Source organism: Carassius auratus, chromosome 23, assembly GCF_003368295.1.
Source record: "Carassius auratus strain Wakin chromosome 23, ASM336829v1, whole genome shotgun sequence".
Taxonomy (NCBI): domain Eukaryota; kingdom Metazoa; phylum Chordata; class Actinopteri; order Cypriniformes; family Cyprinidae; genus Carassius; species Carassius auratus.
The window spans coordinates 19485178-19510843 of NC_039265.1; the positions used below are offsets into that span (position 1 = coordinate 19485178).

At 42.2% G+C, this 25666-nt stretch overlaps 2 protein-coding genes across 2 annotated transcripts; both read right to left on the reverse strand.

Annotated features, from left to right (window-relative positions):
- Positions 1-3037: 3037 nt before the first annotated feature.
- On the reverse strand, positions 3038-9151 carry eno3 (enolase 3, (beta, muscle)). The gene is made up of 12 exons (XM_026200329.1): positions 9043-9151; positions 7169-7254; positions 6961-7056; positions 6815-6873; positions 6501-6570; positions 6147-6280; positions 5846-6068; positions 5389-5586; positions 3748-3949; positions 3409-3517; positions 3261-3319; positions 3038-3167 (listed from the first exon to the last, which is right to left on the reverse strand). Exons 2-12 carry the CDS (start codon positions 7251-7253, stop codon positions 3101-3103), a joined length of 1302 nt encoding a protein of 433 aa, XP_026056114.1. The 5' UTR covers position 7254; positions 9043-9151; the 3' UTR covers positions 3038-3100.
- A 2464-nt stretch (positions 9152-11615) lies between these two features.
- Positions 11616-15189, reverse strand: pfn1 (profilin 1). Its single transcript, XM_026200362.1, has 4 exons — positions 15031-15189; positions 14788-14933; positions 13006-13201; positions 11616-12153 (listed from the first exon to the last, which is right to left on the reverse strand). Exons 2-4 carry the CDS (start codon positions 14917-14919, stop codon positions 12056-12058), a joined length of 426 nt encoding a protein of 141 aa, XP_026056147.1. The 5' UTR covers positions 14920-14933; positions 15031-15189; the 3' UTR covers positions 11616-12055.
- Between the last annotated feature and the right edge of the window lie 10477 nt (positions 15190-25666).

A 25666-nucleotide genomic window follows, 5' to 3' on the forward strand; every position in this document is an offset into this window, starting at 1 on the left:
AGAGGAATAATGATAGAGGAGTGGAGGAGTGATGATAGAGGAGTGATGATGGAGGAGTGGAGGAGTGATGATAGAGGAGTGATGATAGAGTAGTGGAGGAGTGAGGATGGAGGAGTGATGATGGAGGAGTGATGATAGAGGAGTGATGATGGAGGAGTGATGATAGAGGAGTGATGATGGAGGAGTGATGATAGAGGAGTGATGGAGGAGTGATGATGGAGGAGTGATGATGGAGGAGTGATGATGGAGGAGTGATGATAGAGGAGTGATGATAGAGGAGTAGAGGAGTGATGATAGAGGAGTGATGATAGAGGAGTGATGATGGAGGAGTGATGATAGAGGAGTGATGATAGAGGAGTGATGATAGAGGAGTGATGATGGAGGAGTGATGATAGAGGAGTAGAGGAGTGATGATAGAGGAGTGATGATGGAGGAGTGATGATAGAGGAGTGATGATAGAGGAGTAGAGGAGTGATGATAGAGGAGTGATGATAGAGGAGTGATGATGGAGGAGTGATGATAGAGGAGTGATGATGGAGGAGTGATGATAGAGGAGTGATGGAGGAGTGATGATGGAGGAGTGATGATGGAGGAGTGATGATAGAGGATTGATGATAGAGGAGTGATGATGGAGGAGTGATGATGGAGGAGTGGAGGAGTGATGATGGAGGAGTGATGATAGAGGAGTGATGATAGAGGAGTAATGATAGAGGAGTGGAGGAGTGATGATAGAGGAGTGATGATGGAGGAGTGGAGGAGTGATGATGGAGGAGTGATGATGGAGGAGTGATGATAGAGGAGTGATGATGGAGGAGTGATGATAGAGGAGTGATGATGGAGGAGTGATGATGGAGGAGTGATGATGGAGGAGTGATGATAGAGGAGTGATGATGGAGGAGTGATGATAGAGGAGTGATGATAGAGGAGTAGAGGAGTGATGATAGAGGAGTGATGATAGAGGAGTGATGATGGAGGAGTGATGATAGAGGACTGATGGAGGAGTGATGATGGAGGAGTGATGATAGAGGAGTGATGGAGGAGTGATGATGGAGGAGTGATGATAGAGGAGTAGAGGAGTGATGATAGAGGAGTGATGATGGAGGAGTGATGATGGAGGAGTGATGATGGAGGAGTGATGATGGAGGAGTGATGGTAGAGGAGTGATGATAGAGGAGTAGAGGAGTGATGATAGAGGAGTGATGATAGAGGAGTGATGATGGAGGAGTGATGATAGAGGAGTGATGATGGAGGAGTGATGATGGAGGAGTGATGATAGAGGAGTGATGATGGAGGAGTGATGATAGAGGAGTGATGATGGAGGAGTGATGATGGAGGAGTGATGATAGAGGAGTGATGATGGAGGAGTGATGATAGAGGAGTGGAGGAGTGATGATGGAGGAGTGATGATAGAGGAGTGATGATAGAGGAGTAATGATAGAGGAGTGGAGGAGTGATGATAGAGGAGTGATGATGGAGGAGTGGAGGAGTGATGATAGAGGAGTGATGATAGAGGGGTGGAGGAGTGATGATGGAGGAGTGATGATAGAGGAGTGGAGGAGTGATGATGGAGGAGTGATGATGGAGGAGTGATGATGGAGGAGTAGAGGAGTGATGATAGAGGAGTGATGATAGAGGAGTGATGATGGAGGAGTGATGATAGAGGACTGATGGAGGAGTGATGATGGAGGAGTGATGATAGAGGAGTGATGATGGAGGAGTGATGATAGAGGAGTGATGGAGGAGTGATGATGGAGGATTGATGATAGAGGAGTAGAGGAGTGATGATGGAGGAGTGATGATAGAGGAGTGATGATGGAGGAGTGATGATGGAGGAGTGATGATAGAGGAGTGATGATAGAGGAGTGATGATAGAGGAGTGATGGAGGAGTGATGATGGAGGAGTGATGATAGAGGAGTAGAGCAGTGATGATAGAGGAGTGATGATGGAGGAGTGATGATAGAGGAGTTATGGAGGAGTGATGATGGAGGAGTGATGATAGAGGAGTGATGGAGGAGTGATGATAGAGGAGTGATGGAGGAGTGATGATAGAGGAGTGATGATAGAGGAGTGATGATGGAGGAGTGATGATAGAGGAGTGATGATGGAGGAGTGATGATAGAGGAGTGATGATAGAGGAGTGATGATAGAGGAGTGATGATGGAGTAGAGGAGTGATGATAGAGGAGTAGAGGAGTGATGATAGAGTAATGATAGAGTAATGATAGAGGAGTGATGATAGAGGGGTGACGATAAAGAGTGATGGAGAAGTGTTGATAGCGAGTGGAGGAGTGATGATAGAGGAGTGATCATAAAGGGGTGATAATAGAGGAGTGGAGAAGTTATGATGGAGGAGTGATGACAGAGGAGTGAGAGCGTCTCTCGGTCTTTGATGCAAACATCACAAAGCAGCCGAAACACCTGCAAACTTCCTGACCTCTGACTCCTGGACCCTACATCACACTAATATGACTCACACACAGTGACCCTGCACTGAAACACTTTCAGCCTGATGAGCGTCGCCGAGCAACACACACAAAACCCTGCATTCCTTCAGCTCTGACGACAGCAGCACCATGTGTGTGGGTGTGTGTGTGAGATTATAAGAGAGTTTAAAATGTTATTTACAATTATCACTGTCATTATTTGTAGATCAGTGTTTCACTGTAATGTAAAAGTCACAATAAAACTGAAGCAGCAGCAGCCCTCTTCAGTATTGATGCGAGTTTTTAATAAAACCAAGTAGGGCGGAGTTAGGTTTTGTGCATCAGTTGTTGATTGGACATTGACATGTGGGCGTGGCTCTCCAAAGTGTATGCAGGTGGGTGTGAGCTGCAGGGGCGGAGCTTAAGATCCAACATTAAACACAGATTAATCACCACCAGCTCAAAACACATTCACAATAAGATTATTAATAGTCTTGGTCAGTAGAAACGGACGGTTAAATCAGTTAACTTAAACTGTCGGTTTCAGCGATTTTACTGTACATAATGGAGGAACTCCGGTCACAGCACAAGAATAAAAGGCACAGACACGTCACTTCTTTCCATCTATTTATTTTTTTCTCAGGTCAAAAAAAGCAGATAAGAGCTGCGGTGCTGCTTCAGAGTTTGGGGTGGCGGTAGTCTTTGCCTGCGTACTTGGCCTTGTCTCCGAGCTCCTCCTCGATCCTGTGGAACACACACACACACACACACACAGTGAGGGTTTGGCACACTCTGATTGGACGGCTGATTTGAGTGGGGTATGATGTCACTGCTGACCTCATCAGCTGGTTGTACTTTGCCAAGCGCTCTGATCTGCAGGGGGCACCAGTCTTGATCTGATCACATCAGAACTCGGGTTAGTGACTTATTCTCATTGAACTGCAGTAATTCTGAGCACAGATACAGCATGATGCATGATGGGTACCTGTCCTGTGCAGAGACCGACCACCAGGTCAGCGATGAAGGTGTCCTCCGTCTCCCCGGAGCGATGGCTGACCATCACACCCCAGCCGTTAGACTGAGCCAGCTTACAACTGCACACACACACACACACACACACACACACACACACACACGAGAGATCAGCAGTTTAATATGAAGCACTTTTCTTCCCAGGAACTAAATCAATCATTACATTTTCATTCAAATATATTTTAAGTGTTAATGTTTAAAATCAAATGCAGATCAGTGAACAAATCGGACATCCTTTTAGGAAAGAAAGGGGGTGGGGTCTATAAGAGAGCTGTAAATCACGGTCACTCACGCCTGGATGGACTCGGTGACGGAGCCGATCTGGTTGACCTTCAGCAGCAGGCAGTTACAGGCCTTCTTCTCACAGGCCTGCTGGATGCGTTTGGGGTTGGTGACGGTCAGATCGTCTCCCACCACCTGGATGTCCACTGACCCCGTGAACTTGCTCCAGTTCTCCCAGTCATCCTGATCGAACGGATCCTCGATGGACTGGACTGAGATCAGAACCAGAGGAGACGCACATGAACCGGTCTGAACCTGCACAAACCAGTGTGTGTGTGTGTGTGTGTGTGTGTGTGTGTGTGTGTGTGTGTACCGGGGTAGTTCTTGATGAAGCTCTTGTACAGGTGTGTGTGTGTGTGTGTGTGCGCGCGCCAGGGTAGTTCTTGATGAAGCTCTTGTACAGGTGTGTGTGTGTGTGTGTGTGTGTGTGTGTGTGTGTGTACCAGGGTAGTTCTTGATGAAGCTCTTGTACAGGTGTGTGTGTGTGTGTGTGTGTGTGTGTGTGTACCAGGGTAGTTCTTGATGAAGCACTTGTACAGGTGTGTGTGTGTGTGTGTGTGCGCGCGCCAGGGTAGTTCTTGATGAAGCTCTTGTACAGGTGTGTGTGTGTGTGTGTGTGTGTGTGTGTGTGTGTGTGTGTGTGTGTACCAGGGTAGTTCTTGATGAAGCTCTTGTACAGGTGTGTGTGTGTGTGTGTGTGTGTGTGTGTGTGTACCAGGGTAGTTCTTGATGAAGCTCTTGTACAGGTGTGTGTGTGTGTGTGTGTGTGTGTGTGTGTACCAGGGTAGTTCTTGATGAAGCTCTTGTACAGGTGTGTGTGTGTGCGCGTGTGCGTGTGTGTTTGTGTGTGTGTGTGTGTGTGTGTGTGTACCAGGGTAGTTCTTGATGAAGCTCTTGTACAGGTGTGTGTGTGTGTGTGTGTGTGTGTACCGGGGTAGTTCTTGATGAAGCTCTTGTACAGGTGTGTGTGTGTGTGTGTGTGTGTACCGGGGTAGTTCTTGATGAAGCTCTTGTACAGGTGTGTGTGTGTGTGTGTGTGTGTGTGTACCGGGGTAGTTCTTGATGAAGCTCTTGTACAGGTGTGTGTGTGTGTGTGTGTACCAGGGTAGTTCTTGATGAAGCTCTTGTACAGGTGTGTGTGTGTGTGTGTGTGTGTACCAGGGTAGTTCTTGATGAAGCTCTTGTACAGGTGTGTGTGTGTGTGTGTGTGTGTACCGGGGTAGTTCTTGATGAAGCTCTTGTACAGGTGTGTGTGTGTGTGTGTACCGGGGTAGTTCTTGATGAAGCTCTTGTACAGGTGTGTGTGTGTGTGTGTACCGGGGTAGTTCTTGATGAAGCTCTTGTACAGGTGTGTGTGTGTGTGTACCGGGGTAGTTCTTGATGAAGCTCTTGTACAGGTGTGTGTGTGTGTGTGTGTACCGGGGTAGTTCTTGATGAAGCTCTTGTACAGGTGTGTGTGTGTGTGTGTGTGTGTGTACCGGGGTAGTTCTTGATGAAGCTCTTGTACAGGTGTGTGTGTGTGTGTGTGTGTGTGTGTGTGTGTGTACCGGGGTAGTTCTTGATGAAGCTCTTGTACAGGTGTGTGTGTGTGTGTGTGTACCGGGGTAGTTCTTGATGAAGCTCTTGTACAGGTGTGTGTGTGTGTGTGTACCGGGGTAGTTCTTGATGAAGCTCTTGTACAGGTCTCCCAGCTGGTCTCCAGTGATGTGGCGCTTCGGGTCATCGGGGGACTTGAAGTCCAGGTCGTATTTGCCGCTCCTGAAGAACTCGGAGGCGGCGACGTCCATGCCGATGATGATCTTGTCAGGATAGCCGGCCTTCTCGATGGCAGACTTCAGCAGCTCCAGAGCTACAGACCACAGACCAGCTCGTCAGCAAACAGGGGACTTATGGGTCTCATTTTAATGAAAAAGTTTTGTTGTGAGTGTCATTAAGCATTATTTTAGAGCCCCCCCCCCCCATGGTAATGACAGTGAATTTAAGGCTCTCAGTTTAAGACCTTTTAAAGGCCTTGATCTGACTAAAGATGAACTAAGACTTTTAACAGGCGCTCAAATAGAAGGGACCAGTTTTGTTTTTAAACCAAGCTACAGATCAAGTGTCCGTACCCTCGTTGTTCTCGAGGATGTTGGGTGCGAATCCGCCCTCGTCTCCCACGTTGGTGGCGTCTTTGCCGTATTTGGCCTTGATGACGTTCTTGAGGTTGTGGTAGACCTCGGCGCCGATCCTCATGGCCTCGTGGAAGTTCTTGGCTCCGACCGGAAGGATCATGAACTCCTGCATGGCCAGCTTGTTCCCAGCGTGAGAGCCGCCGTTGATGACGTTGAAGGCCTGCATGAGAGAGGAGGAGAGGGTGAGGATGAGGATGAGGATGAGGATGTGAGGAGCGCTCCGGAGCGGCACACCTACAGGAACAGGCAGGATCACGTCTTTGTTCCCGGCGAGGTCAGCGATGTGGCGGTACAGAGGAACACCCTTCTCAGCGGCGCCCGCCTTACACACGGCCAGACTCACACCCAGGATCGCATTCGCCCCAAACTGAGCTGTGAGACGGGAGACAAGCAGGTGAGATCCAGAAACACTTTATTCCAGATCTGCAGAAGGGTTTCCTTTAGGTGCATCTGTAGTCTTCAACAGGTTTCTACATTTGACACTCATCCAAAGCAACTCATGATGAACGCAACAGAAACACTTATATTAGTGATGGACACTGAAGCACCATGATCTACAGGAAGTGATGTCATAGAGGTGTGTCTCACTGACATTTGTTCTCGGTTCCGTCGAGCTCCAGCATGAACTTGTCAATCTTCTCCTGATCCACGACGCTGAACTTCTGTTTACACACACAATAAAGTCATCTAGCAGGTTTATGAGGGATTTCAGGTTTAACATCTCACACATGGTAAAGACCGTTAAACTCAGGCTGCAAGTATATGGTACGCAAGCATTTTGACTTAATGACAAAAGTGATGCAAAAAATTATGATAAACCGATCCTAGAGTAATTCAGCTAGCATTTTTATTTAATAATCATTAATCTTCTGTAAATAAGTCACTATGATCTGTACATGAGCTCACCTTCTCTATCAGTTTGGGAGCGATGTCCTTGTTCACATGGTCCACGGCCTTCTGGGTACCTTAAACACACACACACACACACACATTGATGATTTGACCGTGTGTGAGTGAGTGAGAGAGAGATAGTGTGTGTGTGTGCGCTGTACCTTTGCCCAGGTAGCGTGTCTTGTCTCCGTCTCGGAGCTCCAGAGCCTCATGGACTCCGGTGGAAGCACCGCTGGGAACAGCTGCCCGGAAACGACCTGGACACAATCAATCGATCACAGACTGGAGGAGGAACATTTCCTCAAGAACAACTCGGAATAGAAGCTCAAATGTTCGAAGGGTTTAGGAGTCACCCGGGCTGATTTGTACCTTTAGCGGTGTACAGATCCACCTCCACGGTGGGGTTTCCTCTGGAGTCGAGGATCTCACGAGCGTGAATCTTACTGATGGACATCCTGAGAGAGAGAGAGAATCAAACACTAGCATCAGCCCTCATCACATTACTGCTGTTTGTGATCACGTGACCAGGAGGAGCACAGCTTTGTTGGGTTTATTTTATTCCTGATGTTTTAAGAGATCTCTACAAGTTGCAAAGAAAATGAACAATCATGTATTTGAGCCAGACTTCCTCAATCGACTGGAGGAGGAAAAAAAAAAAAAAAAAAAAGTTAGGACCAACATAAATTCTAGATCTAGAAATTCTAGATTTTAGGTTTAGATATAGATATGGGTCTTTAGACACTAGCCAACTATTTTTTTTTTTTAGTGAAAGTTTAGTAGGCTAGTTTTTAAATTGAAGTGAAGTACTGCTTGGAGTCATAGATGCTCATTTCTTTCTCTCGGAGAGCAGATCTTGTGCACTCGGTGTTCATTCAATATTTTGGCTGGTGAAGAAACTAACATTTAACACCTGCTCTGCATTAAGGTCTCTTCCATTCACTTCCTATAATCGTACCTCATGAAGAGCCAAAAAGATTTAGGATTTAAAAAAAAAAAAAAAAAAAAAAAACCATCTGGACAAACCATAAAATGCTCGACACACTCACTTCAGCTGTCCGACAGATATAGTCTGAGGTTTCTCTATTAATAGAGCGGCTTCAGCAGAGGACTGAAAAGACCTGGGGTGTGTGTGTGTGTGTGGATGAACTTTACCAAGCCTTGCTGAACCCTGACCTTTGTGTTCAACTGACCTTTGCATGAGCGCAATGACACTGTACTCCATTATAGGAACACACACTATACATTAGGCACTACACCGAACATTTGATTTCGTACCATTTAATTCATCCATTTTCATCTGCTCATGACATGCAGTTGAAGGCAAATTAGTTTACCATTTTATTTTTTGAAGCATGAATTCACTTCTTTGCAGCTTTCTTCATGGTTCAGAAACTTTACCGATTTTTACTGATTTGTCCCATTCAAGTTTCCACTTTTGAACATCAGGTATACTACCATTTAAGGCATTTATTCTCTTGCATGTTACAGACTTGCATCACAATTTCGTAACATTTTCAGCTTCTAACACGGTTAATCACCGAACATCGGTCACCAATCACAGCACAGCATCTTATCGCGCGCGGAGCTGCCCACGAACGTGCGGCTCGTGACCCTACAGTGCCAACATTGCGCGTGCACGTTGACGCAACAATCAGTTATTAAATAACTCACATTATGACGCAATAATAACTGACTGAGCGCGCGTGCGGACTTTAGCCAGGGCGAGATAGTAACGTTTATTTTATAATAAACTATTAAGTGAATTAAACTTACACAGCCACATTTGAAATCCATCAATAAAATAAACACGCTTCTTATGGTTGCTATAAAAGTAGTGTTTATAAGTTTAACCGTGATGTTCTTGATCAAAAGCGGTGATAAAGATTTCACTGAATATTCGGTGATGTTGCACCGGAAAAGTGAAGGTCATTCGGTCCACTTCAGAAGATTTGAACGTCGAAAGTTTCAAATCTGTTACAATTTCACATATTAAACCCCAGAGTCCTGGCTGGAGGTTCTGCAGATCCCGGATCAGAAGACGCGTTCGGAAGTGTTCGGCAGCGCTCGCGAGTTCCGGCAGCAGAGCTGATCTCGGATCAGCCGCTCCAATCAGGAAGCAGCAGATACGCAGCTTACTTCAACTCGCTCCAGCAGAGCTAAATACCGTCAAAGAAAGTACCAGCAACACTGAAAAGTGAAGAACACAGATTTTCAGTCAAATGCGTGTGGGCTTGCGTTATTACCTGCAGGAGAGTCGGGTCGGCGTCGAGCTCGGCGTTTGACAAGGGCGTGCGTGCGCGTTCCGATTTCAGCGACGCAATTTATAGACGGTCTCTAAACAACGTCCCCATATATGGGAAGCGTGTTAGGGAGCGTCTACAAACTCCACACATGTAGATCGTTTCACGACACGCCCACATCTCCGATGTTTTATATTTCAACAAAGTAATCAAATGTAAATGCCATCATAACTAGTCACTATACTGTCTTTATAAACAGGATGGAACCAGAGAACACACTCACATCAGACTGAAGGCGTTAAATAAAGCAGCTAATGCAGTGAAGAGCCAGTGTTTGACATTCCAGCAGATCAATCTTAGTATTTTGAAGTTAAGAATCACTGACTCTAGATATGTTTGGACTGGATTGCTAACATACTGCCTAATGCATACTGAAGAGTGTATACTTTAAGTGTTTGTTATTTTAATAATGTTAAATAGTATGCAGTTTGTAACTATAAATGTCAGATCTTTCTACTACACACTTTAAAAAAAAAACAATAATTATTAAGTGGCCTGGGTATTCAATGCATATTGAAAATGAGCAAATTAGTATATCACTGAAAATAGTACAAGTCTCATTTACCAAATGTCTGTTTGATTGTAACTTTTCCGTCTGTTTTTACATAAAAAGTGTTTGGAAACACTCAGACTGTCCCTCGTTGAGCTCCAGACCTGAATGAAAGGTCAGGGTTGAATTAAAGAGGGAAATGTGAGAGTGAGTTTGGGTTCGGACCTAAAGGGCACCTATGATGATCACACGCCGCTCTTTCCCTCTGTTTCTCCCTCTCTACCCTTTAACACCAGGCTAAAATTAGTTCCACTATCATGAGAGACACTTGTGTTGTCTCGGAGCAGCATGACATCCATAGATTCACTCAGCGTATGGAGGTCCATTTGTGACAAAAGTGTACAAATACATTTGTCCTTGTCTTTTATTTGTGTCGGGCACGTTTCTGCTCTGAACGTTCTGCGACACATTCCTGTATTCTAAAACTTTCCGATGCATTGATCCTTCTAACACATTATGTTTTAAGAACGTTTCACTGTAACGTTACCGTTACGTTATGAAAGCATTATTTCTGTATGTTCTCTGATTGTTTAAAAAAAAAAAAAACAGCCAAATGTCTTAAAATGTGTTTTCTTGATTATGCAAATCTTAAAGAAAATTGAATGCAAGCATTAATTTTGCAAACATTGCGGAAACGTTTTTTTAATGTTCTCTGAAACAAGTAGCAAGATTTAGAAGCGTTAGATGAAAGTCGAGAGAAAGAGACAGCATAAGCGCCTTTAACCATGTTTAAATGCATTATCTGCTGGTAATTCTGCACAAACTCAACGAAGCGCATGCAAAGCAGTCACAGTAAGAGGTTGAGCAGATTATTTGAATGAAATACTCAAATCTCTCAGCAAACAAACGAGATTCCGAACAGACTGAGCCGCTATGACACATCACTGCCACAAGACGGCGCTGCACAGTGTGTGTGTGTGTGTGTGTGTGTGCGGTCTCTGTCACACATCTAATGTCCGTGTGTGTCACTTGCAGAACTTCCTGTTTCCTCTCTTACAGCAGTGTTCATGTCTCTTTACACTGAGACACGTGGATAAAAGCATCTGCTGAAGGAATAAATAAAACGAATGACTAAACTAATGCGAGTTTGTTGGATTGCATCAGTCATGTTTCATTAGGTTGTGTTTATTATATCACTAAATTTGACCCGTTACTCGGCTCACATAATCATTTCTGTTTTAAACCGCCCTGCTGAGAATACAAGTCAGTGTTAATAGAAACTGATGAAATCAGATAAACACAATGTTACTTTAACTGTTGGCTCAGAATCGACTATCAGCAATCTTTCTGCTGGTGCTTCACCAATCTTTAAGTGTCCTGAAGAAGGTGTGTCTCGTTCACTCAAGTGTGCTGAGAATGCAAGCCTGTGATTGGCTGACACGCATCAGCCGCTGAATATTCTAATGAGCTCATGATTGGAGCGCTGTGCATGTTTAAGAAAGAAAAAAATGTCAAAAAATAAAACTATTTAATATGAAGTTTTAGTAATTTAAAATATAAATATTAGATGAAAAACCTTTTCACAAAATTAGAAATGTACCCCTGGCGGATAAATGAAATTTTTATTTTTTCTAAAACCTACTTTGTTGTTTGATTTTGTATTGTTTATTCTTTAGTTATTTCTGTTTTTGTAATTTTTAAAGATAATTTAAAATATTAATAAAAACTACAATACGAAATTAAGAAAGACTTCAGCTAATTTGAAAACCTAAATAGTTTTTTTTTTTTTAATTACCAAAACACTTAAAATTACTTATTACTAATATATATGCCACTTCAGTGTTATTTTAGTATATATGTTTATAAAGTGGCATTTCTTTCTGACAAAAATGAAGCGAACTGTGCAAGATAGATTGAAACGGATCTGGTTCACTCACTGGGTCAGTTTTGACATAACTTCAGTGATGATATTGAGAAGTTTTGTTCTAAAAGCACATCACATCCCCATGAAGACACGGACAGGAGCTGCTCTGTACAAACTCATTCTCTCTTTATTTGGCATCGAACAGTCAGATTTCTAGGTTTTGTTCAGCAGGATTTCACACAGACAATCATACAAACAAATGCTAAAACCGTTTGACTGGACACTCCGCCCGTAAAAAACACAGAAGATGCTATAGAACCGTAAATCAATCAATTAATGATAAAACCAATAAATGAGCTTGATATTAACTAGAGTTTGTGTTCCACTGCCTGACTGGAGAAGAAAGGGAGATCTCAGACTCCTGGAATGTTTAAACCGTGATGAGGAGGATGAAGATGAGAGCACACGTCTGGTGGATCTTGAGCAGTTCTTCTGGCTTTATGAATGGAGATCAGGTCAGATCCTGCAGACGGCTGACAGGTGAAGTGGCAGAGCGTGGGGGAGGAGTGGGCGGAGTCAGCAGGGCAGGGGGCGGGGCTTGTTCACATGTTCAATTTCCTGAGGTATCCGGTCATGTCAAAGACGGGTGGATTGACTTTGCCTCCATGAGCATCTTTTACACCTTTAGCAATGATTATCGCTGAAAGAGAGAAAAAAGAGTGTCAAACTCACACAAATATCACCCCAGAATCAAAAGAAAAAAAAAAAGATGTTGCATTTTTTAATTCTTAAATTATAAAACAAATTAAAAATAGTAAATATGAATGATAAATCTTTCATATATTTTTATATAATAATTTTTTTATCATATAAAAATATGTCCTGGTGAAATTTCAATCCAGATAAATTATATATATATATATATATATATGATTATTATTATTAATAAATATATATAAAATTATTAAAATATATATAAAAAAATAAATAAAATCACTTCAGAAAATATAACTGGATTTATAAATAATAATAATTAAAAGAAATGACTTTAGTATATAGCTTATAAAAACATTATTAATACATATAAATGCAATTTTTGTAAATAATTTATAAATAAAACATAAAACATGCCCAGATCAAACTTCACCACAGAATCTAAATAAAATAAATATTATTTAAAAAAAATATATAAATCATTGTTTAGTTATGAATTAAAATAAAGCATAAATTAAATATTTGTAATATATTTACATATAATATCTGCGTATGCTTTAACTATAAAAATATGGCCAGGTCTAAAAATTTATATAAATTATAAACGAAAATGTAAATATAAATGCATGTAATTGTAAATCATTTGCATATGATATTTTATGTTTTTTTTTTAATTACACATGTATCATTCACGGCTATTGAATTTACATATCAGAATTTTTAATAAATAAAGAAATGAAAAGTCTCCTTCACATAACTGTAACGCATCATTAATCGTGAAATTCAATATACTTATATTTTGATATGGCTCATGTATTCTGATGGTTTAGGTTTTCACCTTTGTGAGTTTTGCCGATGGTGAAGGAGAAGGGGTCGGGCTCTTTCTCTGAGGTCTTCATCTTGATGTCCATGGTGTTCTGGCCTTCCACATTCAGAGCATCTCTCAGCACCGTGCACTTTTTCCCGGCCAGAGTCACTCCATTGGCAAACAGAGTGCTGCGGTCACTGGCGACGAGAGCCTTCACCTCAGCTGCCTGACGAGACACACACACACACACACACACATGAGCGAGATCATACTCCAGCAAACACAGGCAGAGACAAGCAGAAGCATCCGCGCTCATGTTTCATCATGTTCCTGAAGACAACGCCTTTCTGCAGCTCAACACACGACCGTAAATCAGCCTCCAGATCAATCAGAGACCACTCAGAATCAATCTAGATCACGGTCACCTCTCGATGAATCATCCAGCTTTTGAGTGCAGTATTAGGTTTTATTTCAACATCAAGATTTCAGCTTCAAATGTGCATAAAAGTGCATAAGTTCACCGTTTCAGTGGATGTCCGAAATAGTAGTAGACTGCAGTTATATCACAAACTTACAAACTAAGAGAAAGTTTTGCTAGAGTTCCCTTAATGAACACATTCCAGATGTTTCAAAACATCCACGGAATTATGACACTGTATCATTTCTATCATTACAGGAACGCTACATTTAAATGTCCTCTGAACATTCTAAAACTTGTAACATTAAAAAAAGGTAACATTCAACTAAAATGTTTCTGGAAGACACATTCTATGAAAAATTTATAAATAATGTTTCATCACTGTATAAATTATTTAACATTATTAAATACCAGATAAACTTGAATGATTGCTTTATTAATGTTACGTTTGAGAGAACATTGCCACAACATTTCGAGAACGCTTCCTGTCAGATGAACTAGAAAGAGACAGAGAGCATCTCTAAATTCTGTTAATGTCTGAGCTGCATGTTATGACATGAACGCGGAAAACACACACACACACTTCTTTATCTTGAGACACTCAATTTCAACACATAGGCTACATACCATAGACTGCTACAGACACACACAAACACACATATATACACACACACACACACACACACACACACACACACACACATACATATACATATATATATATATATATATATATATATATATATATATATATACACACACACATATATGTCACAATCATGTCCGAATGAAAGTTTGTGAGAGGAACCTGAGACAGGAAGCACAGTGTTGAAATAATCCGTGGTCAGAACTAAATTTTAATTTATATTAGACACACAGACACTACTGGCTGTAGTTCACTAAAGGTTGAAAGTATTTTACACGAACTTAAAATCTGAACTAACATAAACATTCACAATCATCGGAGATGAAACCTGTCAGAGCGAGAGCGCGACCCCGTTTCCGCCCCTGTCTCTCGTGCGCGCGCTCCAATCGAGATGCTCGCTTCCGCCTTTGAATGCGCGCGTGACCAAATAAGGAGCGCTAGACTGATCTCCTCTCCACCGCAGTGAGGAAATTCATCGCGAGAGAATAAACCGTCGATTATTTCCTCTAAATCGTGAGGCTGAAGGAAACCACAGCGGCTTGCTCTCGTAAAACTTTCAGGAAGTTTTCTTCTTCACGCGCCTTCGCACCGAGCCCCGTTATCACCGGCGGAGATGCGAGCGCATCCCGATTCACGGCGAGTTTTAAAACGAGGAAGAAGAAACAAAGTAATTGTAACACTAATAAAAGAGTCGTATTTTTTAGGAAAAGACAGCAGTGCAAAGTTTGCTCCAGTGTGAATGTCGTACCGTGACTTGGCTGAGCCAGCCGCCCGGTGCTGACGCCCAAACCGACTCCTGACCCGGTGTGCACCCGAGGATGACCGCATCATCCACCCACTCGCTCTTGGTCAGGCTCGTGATGTAGCTGTCCCAGCTCATGATGCTGCTTAGATCTGAGGAGCGGGAAAACACTTCATCATCATCATCATCATCATCATCAGGTAAAGCCGCTCGAGGAAAGCGAGCGAGAAGAGAGAGAGAGAGAGTTACCTGAGTGCGTCTCTGCTCCGATGCAAAGTGAGTTTGAGGAAGTCCGCGTGCGTTTATATGCAGTGGAGCGCGAGCCCTGCCCCACGACCCACTTCCGCTCCGCGCGAGCCCCGAGATGCGCTCCTCTCTGTGACTGAAGGGGAGGACTGATGCTGCTGGCCACACTGCACACCGGTCACACAAAATATGTTCTAACGCTGTTTATGAGTGATAGCTGATGTCTGGTTTCTAAAAACGATTTAAAACACGAATGTTAGAGGAACACTCCATTGTATAATTCAGCAGACATGACGGAAATGTGTTCTTCTGAGCGTTCTGAAACACAGTAATAACATTATAAAACAATGCAACATGCAAACATTGAAGGAACTTCTTTCATGTTCTATAACATGCAGTGAAATAAAACAAAACATCAAAAACACACGTTAGACCAACACCCATCTAAAATGTTTCAGGGACAAACATCATCCACAGGTGATGTACCAATAGAGTTTTGGTGCTAGAGATTCGAGAACATTAAGGAACAGATAACGCTGAACAAACGTTGTATAAATGTTTGAGACATTACTTTGAGAGAACCTTGCCACAACGTTTTGAGAACGTTCCCTTGCTAGCTGGGACTGAACATAAACACTTTTAATAAACAGTGTATAGAATATGATATATTTAAATGCATTTATGATTTCTGAAATAAATAGGTCCTCGCTGCATGCCATTCTTCAACTAACAGCTTTTATTGTGTGCTCATGCATCTTAGTGGATCCTGGATTTATTTTAAGTGCACATGTATTCTAAAAAAAGCCCTAAAAACCCCAAAAGGAGATGTTTGATGTGTTTCATAGAAATGAAAAACACCTTAGCAGTCATGATCTGAAGTCATATGATAGATTTGAATGAGGAACAGACTGAAATGGCAGCTCTCAAATCTCATTCACACTTCCACATGTTCAAACCGGTTTCGCGCTTGATTACAACAAACCTGATGCTGCTTTTATACAGGCATGGCTGCTCAGAACTGATTTAGCGTGGAATAAAGCTGTGTAAAGATTTGTCAGCCAATTCTCATTTAGTGTTTCAGATTGAGACGACAGGAAGTTGAGCAAATATTGACAGGAGATTCATTTTCCAGTGACTCGTCAAACAGGCTCCTGCATCATTCATTCACGTCCTAATCTCAAATCTGAGATCATCTCAACTTCACTTCGAGTTAAATCTGAGGGAAAGTTTAAAGTCTGAGCTGATCTGGAGTTAGCAGGAGTTTGGCCTTTAGCAGAGTGATAGAGAAGACAGAAGGCGGCGGAATACAGCAGAACATGACCACAACATCCTGTTTGTGAATCTGCAAGCTGCATGACATGACAGGAAGTGTTACAGAGACAACCGACCTGAATGAGATCAACTGAACTCCATTTCTCGACTGTAGGCCTCTGACTGAGAGAAGATGCTGTGGAGAACATCTCACCGTCCAATCAGAGCAGAGCAGACCAGAAACGACCACTGGACAAACCAATCAGATCGTGCCATGTGAGAGAACGGGGGCGGGACCATCAGAAGAGTGAACCAGAAATATAAAACCTTCACCCTGATTAATAAAATGTTCTTTATTAAGAATAAAAAACATTTAGTTTTTCTTTTAAGACCTGTTGATTGGAAGGCTCTTTGAAAAAGAACCTAACTAACAAAAATGTTACATTCGTGAACATTCCATTTCATCAAACATTAGAGGAACGTTACATTTGAGAGCTCCCTGAAGAAGCAGATACATTTAAAAACGTTAAATGACTGCACAACTAAACTGTTCCAGAAATAAAACGCCATGAACCGAGTTTATGTGCTGATGTTTTGAGAACATTCATAAAGACCGTATCACTGTTAATGTTACTGAAAGAACGTAACTGTGAGAAAACCTTCAGAAAATGTTCATTGTTTGCTAGGAAGCCCTTTTACTTTTTATAAAATATGAGAACAAAAAGGACTAAAAATCACTCAAAACTAAAATGTATAGATGCAAATAATAAAATAGGTTTCTGCTAAAGATAAATAGTGTCTTGGTGTAGTGTTTGGGCTGAAGACAGAAGGGCACGTTGATGAAGGAGACACAGATCTGACCTCTGCAGAGTTCAGATGTCAGATGTTCTGGAGCTGAGGAATTCATGCTCATGTTTCCACTGGTTAGACCAGAACGAGAGATGTTTCTGTCATAACATGAGAACACACGCTGAATAATGGAGTGAGGAAAGAATGCATCCCGCGAGGCACATTAACACACACACACACACACACACATGATTACTTTCTCTGGGTGTGTGTGATGCACTCAAGGCGACGCCAAAGAAGAACCATTTCTGGTTCCTCAAAGAAGCATTCAGTCAAAAGTTCTTTAAAGAACCATCTCTTTCTGACCTTTTCACAATCTGAAGGTTCTTCTGTGGCATTGAGTTTTTTAACAACATCAACCCAATGACTTACAGTCAGTAAAAACTGTGTCTTTGACATTTATTTAGCAAATGAATGATGCATCCGTGTGTGTGTGTGTGTGTGTGTAAGCTCATTTTCAGCTCTCTGTTGGACACCGCTGAACTTCTGTGATTAATAGGATTGTGGATAGCAGTATTAATCTCTGCTTGTGGAAGCATGAAGTGGACAGAAGCATAAGACAATCGCGTGGAGTGTGTGTGTGTGGCTGAGAAGCCTTGTTTGTGAAGAGGAAACTCATTTGCCAGTCAAACAGGGAAGAAAATAGCCATTCTGTAAAGATTGTGAGCTTTGAGCTCAGCTGTGTGCTTCACAATGATCTGAACTATCTGATCACATTCAGATCCAGATTTGACAAGTCTGTACAGAAACCCTGTCTCTAACTATTACACACATCTAAGATTCTGACAAATGAGTTTATGCTTAAAACAAGATCAAATATTTGACACAGGGTCAGAACAGTCAAGTGCGTTTTTTCCCTTTTCCTCAGAAGATAGGACGTAATATCTCATGCCATTGTCTTACTGAAGTTAATGTCTCTCGATTTATGAATTTTAGATATTATTACTGGAACACTATAGAAGTAAGTTATTTTTATTTGCTCTCTCTTTGGTGGTTCTTAGTATTAAGGGTTTTATTTAAGAAGGAACCACTTTTAAAATGTCAGCATGGTTCTGTAGAGCAGGGTTATCAACTCATTTGCATGTTTAAATTGCCGTGATAAACTTGTAGTGTGAAACGGTTCAGGCGAGACGTGTTGCAGAATCAGAAAGGGCATCAACGCTCATCACACATGAGCAATAATAGAGATACTCGGCTGTTAGCAAGCAGCACTAAAAAAGGAACACACACACCTTCACACACACACTAACTCGGTGACTTCCTGCCTCTGACAGGAAGTGGAGAAACTGTCTGTTGTTCAAGTGCGGATTCTCATTTGATCTTCGACACCCTCCTCTCGGTTTCTTTCTTATTTCCACTCATTCTCACAACCTCTTTGTGTCATAAAACCTCTCGTGCTGCGCTGATCTCTTTTAGTTTGATTGCACACACACACACACTCACACACACTTCTCTCAGTATAATATGCCCTTTTTAGGCAAACTAGGAAGTGAGAGAATGTGGCGGAGATCACGAAAAAGTGTCAGCGAGGGAGTGAAAGACTAAATGTAGTTCACACATCTCATAAAGTGACACTTGTTCTTAATTTGGAGGTAGTATTATTTTACACAGACTTTTAAAGTGAGTACTAACGGACCGCTGGACCTGAGCTTCTGCAGACGGTCTGGGATGTGCTGAGCGGCTGTATGTTGCTTCACAGCTGTCACACAAAGACAGATGTGTGCAGAAGTGATCTGTTGAGCTGTTTTGACATGTTGAGGAATTCTCTGAGGAGGAATGCAGGTTTTGTCCTTCATGTGTTTTCTGTGGTGTGAACAGCGCCCCCTTCTGAGGAGATCCACGAACTGACCACATCACATCTTTGATGAAAAACCCCGTGTAAACTTTTATTTGAAACCATCTACAGTCTTAACTTTCACAGAAGCAGACTCCGTGGCATCCAGACTCCCTGACCCTAGAGACACACAGTCATTAACACACATCTCAACGAGATCTCACGTATGCACCGGGTCCCTCTCTTCCCCTCGGGGCTCAGTCATTTCACAGATCTATTGTTTCAAGCGGTTTCATGTGTGGTCAGTAGAAAAAGTTCAGGTGCGACTGGTCAGGTGGTTTCCCTCTCTCATCAACAGAACAGGTCAGAATAAACCCAACCAAACAAACCTGTTCCTCTGATGTGAGAGATGTCCCGGTACAGATCTCTGATAACCATCTCTATTCATCCCCAAAACTAGGTGTGTGACCTTTTGGGTTACGACACCCTAAATACCAAAAGGCCTTTTCTGTTTAAACGACGGATGTGACGAGTTCTTTGTTCTGGTCTGGGTGTACAGGTGCTTCTCTATAAATCAAAATGTGCTGGAAAAGTTCATTTATTTCAGTAATTCAACTCAAATTGTGAATAAAGTCAGTGCACACAGACTGAAGTAGTTGAAGTCTTTGGTTCTTTTAGTTGTGCTTAGTTTGTAGGTGTCCAGGTACAGAAACCAAATAATTAAATGTAAAACAGCACTGAATAGTCTTCTCTGTAAAATATAATACACAGTCAAACCAAAGTTCATCCAGACACCTTCAACATTTCTCACAGTTTATTCGCTATAGTTTAGAAAATAAAATATGACAAGAACTCAAGAGTTAAACTGTCAGAACAAATCCATCTTGATAATGTCAGATAACTTTGATAGAAATATATGTAATGGATTACAATCAAACAAAACTTCAGAAAATATTGATACTTTCTTGACCAATTACCAAGCAGTGCTTAATTGTGTTCAGTCTGAATAATTGTTGGTTTGGCTGTGGATTAATTTTTGTTAAAACTACATAGTAGTTCAGTCAAGAGCAGTGAGTGATTTTCTTTCTTTGATGTGAATTAACATTAAAGACACTGACAGCAGATCTATAAATTAGGCGCGGTCCCTTTAAGAGACAGTGCATCCATTATAATAACACACATCCGATTTCTTTCTCAACTCTTTACTTTCACTTGAGACATAACCGACAGTTTTATTCGAACACACTTCCCAAGACGGCTATTTTGACATTTGTTGTATGTATTTGTCTTAAGCGTCTCTGTGACCCGAACACCTGCTGAATTGGGCTCTTTTTCTGTTTGTTTAAACTCCGATCTTTATACTGTGTACTACGAAAATCTGCATATTGTTACTAATCTATATTGTTAATTTTTCATATCTTATTGCTTGTACTGGCACAGAGTCTTGTGTGAGAATAAAGAGATTCGATCAGATTTGATAAATATGGAAGACCACCAGCATGAGAAGTTTAATGACACTCGTTCTCTTGTTTTATAACAATGTTGTGAAAGCGCTGAATTGCTGAAAACTAGGGATGTCTGACGTGAAACTGGGTCGAGTCCCCAAAGTGTCCCCCGAGTCACGTGACTACGTTACACAATCGTTTCGAGGGTCGGGAACAAACCACACATCGGTCTCAACCGAACTCTAAAAAGGTATAAAAGTGGAGTTAACACAGCAGAACAATAAATATTTTTAAATAAAAATAATTTAATTATGTAAAAAAATAAAAAAAATAAATGTATATGTACAGGGGCAGATCTAGAAAAATATTGATGGGGTGGTGAGAAGGGGGCAGGAATTCTTGAGGGGTGGCAACATATGGCAGACGTATATATACTGAATTTAGTCACAGTTATCACAGATTGATGATAAATATATGTGGATACAGCTATCATTTACAAACTTAATCTCATGCAATCAATGTCTTGCATTTGAAACAGTTCATATAAGGAATAAGTGACCATACCCCATAAGCACCACACACTCACTAATGCATACAGTATGCATCCACATGTCATTAAGAGCATTATAAAAGATTCAGTGTTATCAATATGTCAATTTATTATAAGAAACACAAGATTTTAACAGCCATTTCCAGCTGGGGAGACTCAACTGATTTTCTACAGTTTAGTGTTAATCATCATCTAACTCAACCAGTCAAGAGCTACATTTAGCCTTCGATGTTATATGAATATGATCCTGAAGCATAGCTTTTATTAGCTGACAATAATCATAAATAAATAAACATTATAGGCACAAATACAAATGTACTTGTGTTTTTGAAAAATATGGTGTTATTGTTTTGGCAAGTTTAAATTAAAACATCTAAGAAAACTTGTGTGATATTCCTTTAAAATATGTTTTTAGTATATCTTCTTTTAAGTATATTTTACTAATCAATTTCTTACATAATTTCTTTGAGTTAGACCAAACTTTTATTTTGGTGAGTTGTAGACAGAGTGTCTGTGTTTTTTAATTAACTATTATGAATAGCTATAAGGCCTACTTGAAGTAGTATAGCATACTCTACTGTGCAATAGTACTATATTTCTGTTTGAATTTCTTCAAGTTATACCGAAATTTTATTTTGACAGTTTGTCATAAAGACATTGCCGTTTCTGTCAGTTTGTGTATACGATACGAATGAATGATGATAGTTTTATCAAATGAAATGGTGAAATCCTCTCATAGCGCGCTGACGTGCACATGTGTAGCATACATCATGCATTAATATAGTGAAGAGCTGAAAACACCACGCGTGCTTCAGTGTGTGTGTGTGTGTGTGTGTGTGTGTGTGTGTGTGTGTAGTAGAGTAGACATTCCCAGAGACCTGTATCACAACACCTTTAATATCGAGATTAGATTAAATGCTCTACTTTTGATTTATTCATTAAAAAATGACCGAATTCCGTGACGTTCTGCTTTATAAGCAAGTTCCATTTCCGCGATTCAATCCCTGTCTCTTTTCAAACACAAAAGCAGTGAATTTATGAATGAAAGTGTGAAAGTTAGTTCTGACACAGAACGAAGTTGTTACGTATCCTCACGCTTTTTAAAAGTGATAATTTATTGATAGATAATCAATTATTACCCAGCTTTTCCTCCTGAGTCTCAGGCCGGTGACACACTGCGTGTCGTGAGCGTGACGCTTCTGCTGCGTGGCGGCTGCTTCGCGTTTTCTGTGTTTTTATACAATCTATGGTTTTTACACACCAGAATCGCTGCTGCTGCTGTAGGGGACATAGAGGGAGACCGCCGACAGACCAGGGTCTTGTCTTCATGACATCGGAGCGGGATCGCGAATCATTTGAGTCAGTTCGGGAGTTCGTAGCGGGATCGCGAATCATTTGAATCAGTTCGGGAGTTCGTAGCGGGATCGCGAATCATTTGAGTCAGTAATGGGGATCGCGAATCATTTGAATCAGTTCGGGAGTTCGTAGCGGGATCGCGAATCATTTGAGTCAGTAATGGGGATCGCGAATCATTTGAGTCAGTTTGGGAGTTTGGAGCGGGATCGCAAATCATTTGAGTCAGTAATGGGGATCGCGAATCATTTGAGTCAGTTTGGGAGTTCGTAGCGGGATCGCGAATCATTTGAATCAGTTCGGGAGTTCGTAGCGGGATCGCGAATCATTTGAGTCAGTAATGGGGATCGCGAATCATTTGAGTCAGTCTGGGAGTTCGGAGCGGGATCGCGAATCATTTGAGTCAGTAATGGGGATCGCGAATCATTTGAGTCAGTTTGGGAGTTCGGAGCGGGATCGCGAATCATTTGAGTCAGTAATGGGGATCGCGAATCATTTGAGTCAGTTTGGGAGTTTGGAGCGGGATCGCAAATCATTTGAGTCAGTAATGGGGATCGCGAATCATTTGAGTCAGTTTGGGAGTTCGTAGCGGGATCGCGAATCATTTGAATCAGTTCGGGAGTTCGTAGCGGGATCGCGAATCATTTGAGTCAGTAATGGGGATCGCGAATCATTTGAGTCAGTCTGGGAGTTCGGAGCGGGATCGCGAATCATTTGAGTCAGTAATGGGGATCGCGAATCATTTGAGTCAGTTTGGGAGTTCGGAGCGGGATCGCGAATCATTTGAGTCAGTAATGGGGATCGCGAATCATTTGAGTCAGTTTGGGAGTTCGGAGCGGGATCGCGAATCATTTGAGTCAGTAATGGGGATCGCGAATCATTTGAATCAGTTCGGGAGTTCGTAGCGGGATCGCGAATCATTTGAATCAGTTCGGGAGTTCGTAGCGGGATCGCGAATCATTTGAGTCAGTAATGGGGATCGCGAATCATTTGAGTCAGTTCAGGAGTTCGTAGCGGGATCGCGAATCATTTGAATCAGTTCGGGAGTTCGTAGCGGGATCGCGAATCATTTGAGTCAGTAATGGGGATCGCGAATCATTTGAGTCAGTTTGGGAGTTTGGAGCGGGATCGCGAATCATTTGAGTCAGTAATGGGGATCGCGAATCATTTGAGTCAGTTCAGGAGTTCGTAGCGGGATCGCGAATCATTTGAATCAGTTCGGGAGTTCGTAGCGGGATCGCGAATCATTTGAGTCAGTAATGGGGATCGCGAATCATTTGAGTCAGTCTGGGAGTTCGGAGCGGGATCGCGAATCATTTGAGTCAGTAATGGGGATCGCGAATCATTTGAGTCAGTTTGGGAGTTCGGAGCGGGATCGCGAATCATTTGAGTCAGTAATGGGGATCGCGAATCATTTGAGTCAGTTTGGGAGTTCGGAGCGGGATCGCGAATCATTTGAGTCAGTAATGGGGATCGCGAATCATTTGAATCAGTTCGGGAGTTCGTAGCGGGATCGCGAATCATTTGAATCAGTTCGGGAGTTCGTAGCGGGATCGCGAATCATTTGAGTCAGTAATGGGGATCGCGAATCATTTGAGTCAGTTCAGGAGTTCGTAGCGGGATCGCGAATCATTTGAGTCAGTTCGGGAGTTCAGAGCGGAATCGCGAATCATTTGAGTCAGTTCGGGAGTTCGGAGGGGGATCACAAATCGCAAAAGATTCGCGCTCATAAATTTTCAAATTGGCCATAACCTTTAATTCGTTGCTGCCAACTGGGGTGGCAAGGCTTTCTTTTAGGGTGGTATTTGCTAGCCTATGCCACCCTGGTAGATCCGCCCCTGTGTATATATATTTTAATAATGTAAATTTTACATGACCAAAATAACAGATTTATTCACAAAGAGTTCATTCAGTTGTCAGAGAACATCGAGTTACAATATTACAAAAACAAGAAAAGAAAAGAAAAACACAAGTAAAACAACTTTTAAATGTTTATTATAATTAAATGCATGCTTCACCCAGAAATCGAACTGAAGGTGACAAGCTTTGACAACATGCCAGTGGTGCACACTAACCACTCCCCAAACTCACTTAATTCATGAATACAACATGAACACTACTCTATAATTTGATTCAGAGCAACACTAGGTGTCACCATAGAGACGGGTGTCGAGTTGTTTCGAAGCTTTGGCACCAGGGGCACTCTAGGATTTTCATTTTAGAGGGGCACAGCCCAATGAGTGTTTAGCTATACTAAACTTATACACTAACAAGTGCTGTATTCCACTGGATGGCATGTATAGGCATAACAGAACTAAATAAGCCAAAAACAAATCTTCACTATCACACACCCTTTACATTTATATTATGACCCTCTTTCCTCAGCTCAAGTATGCAGACGTCTCTGCCAGATGCACTGGAATGTTGAAAGTTACATTTTAAATTAAAATTGCGACATGATATAATGACATGAAGTATGTGTTTAGATGTGCTTTTGGAGGAAACCGTTGTGGTGTGATGAAAGTGGAAGTAAGAAAGTTGTGACATTCCCCAACTGTGGTGACCCATACTCTGAATTGGTGATCTGCATTTAACCCATCCGAGTGCACACACACAGCAGTGAGAAGTGAACACACACACACACACACTGTGATCACACACCCGGAGCAGTGAACACACACCTGGAGCAGTGGACACACACACACACACCTGGAGCAGTGGACACACACACAGCAGTGAGAAGTGAACACACACCTGGAGCAGTGGACACACACACACACACCCCCGGAGCAGTGGACACACACACAGCAGTGAGAAGTGAACACACACAGAGTCGTGAACACACACATAGCGGTGAGAAGTGAACACAGTGAACACACACATAGTGAGAAGTGAACACACACAAACACAGCAGTGAGAAGTGAACACACACAGAGAAGTGAACACACACAGCAGTGAGAAGTGAACACACACACACGGAGCAGTGAACACACACGCAGCAGTGAGAAGTGAACACACACGGAGCAGTGGACACACACACACAGTAGTGAGAAGTGAACACACACACACGGAGCAGTGGACACACACACACAGCAGTGAGAAGTGAACACACACACGGAGCAGTTGACACACACACACCAGTGAGAAGTGAACCCACACACACGGAGCAGTGGACACACACACACACACACAGTATTGAGAAGTGAACACACACACACGGAGCAGTGGACACACACACACACACACACAGTAGTGAGAAGTGAACACACACACGGAGCAGTTGACACACACACACCAGTGAGAAGTGAACCCACACACACGGAGCAGTGGACACACACACACAGCAGTGAGAAGTGAACACACACACACGGAGCAGTGCACACACACACAGCAGTGAGAAGTGAACACACACACGGA

Coding starts and splice junctions, on each gene's coding strand:
- eno3 (XM_026200329.1), bottom strand. CDS start 7,253: ATGTCCATCAGTAAGATTCACGCTCGTGAGATCCTCGACTCCAGAGGA. Junction 7,057..7,168: donor GGATCTGTACACCGCTAAAG/GTACAAATCAGC, acceptor GATTGTGTCCAG/GTCGTTTCCGGGCAGCTGTT. Junction 3,950..5,388: donor CTTCATCAAGAACTACCCCG/GTACACACACAC, acceptor TTCTGATCTCAG/TCCAGTCCATCGAGGATCCG.
- pfn1 (XM_026200362.1), bottom strand. CDS start 14,919: ATGAGCTGGGACAGCTACATCACGAGCCTGACCAAGAGCGAGTGGGTG. Junction 13,202..14,787: donor GCTGGCTCAGCCAAGTCACG/GTACGACATTCA, acceptor GTGTCTCGTCAG/GCAGCTGAGGTGAAGGCTCT. Junction 12,154..13,005: donor CATCGGCAAAACTCACAAAG/GTGAAAACCTAA, acceptor TCTCTCTTTCAG/CGATAATCATTGCTAAAGGT.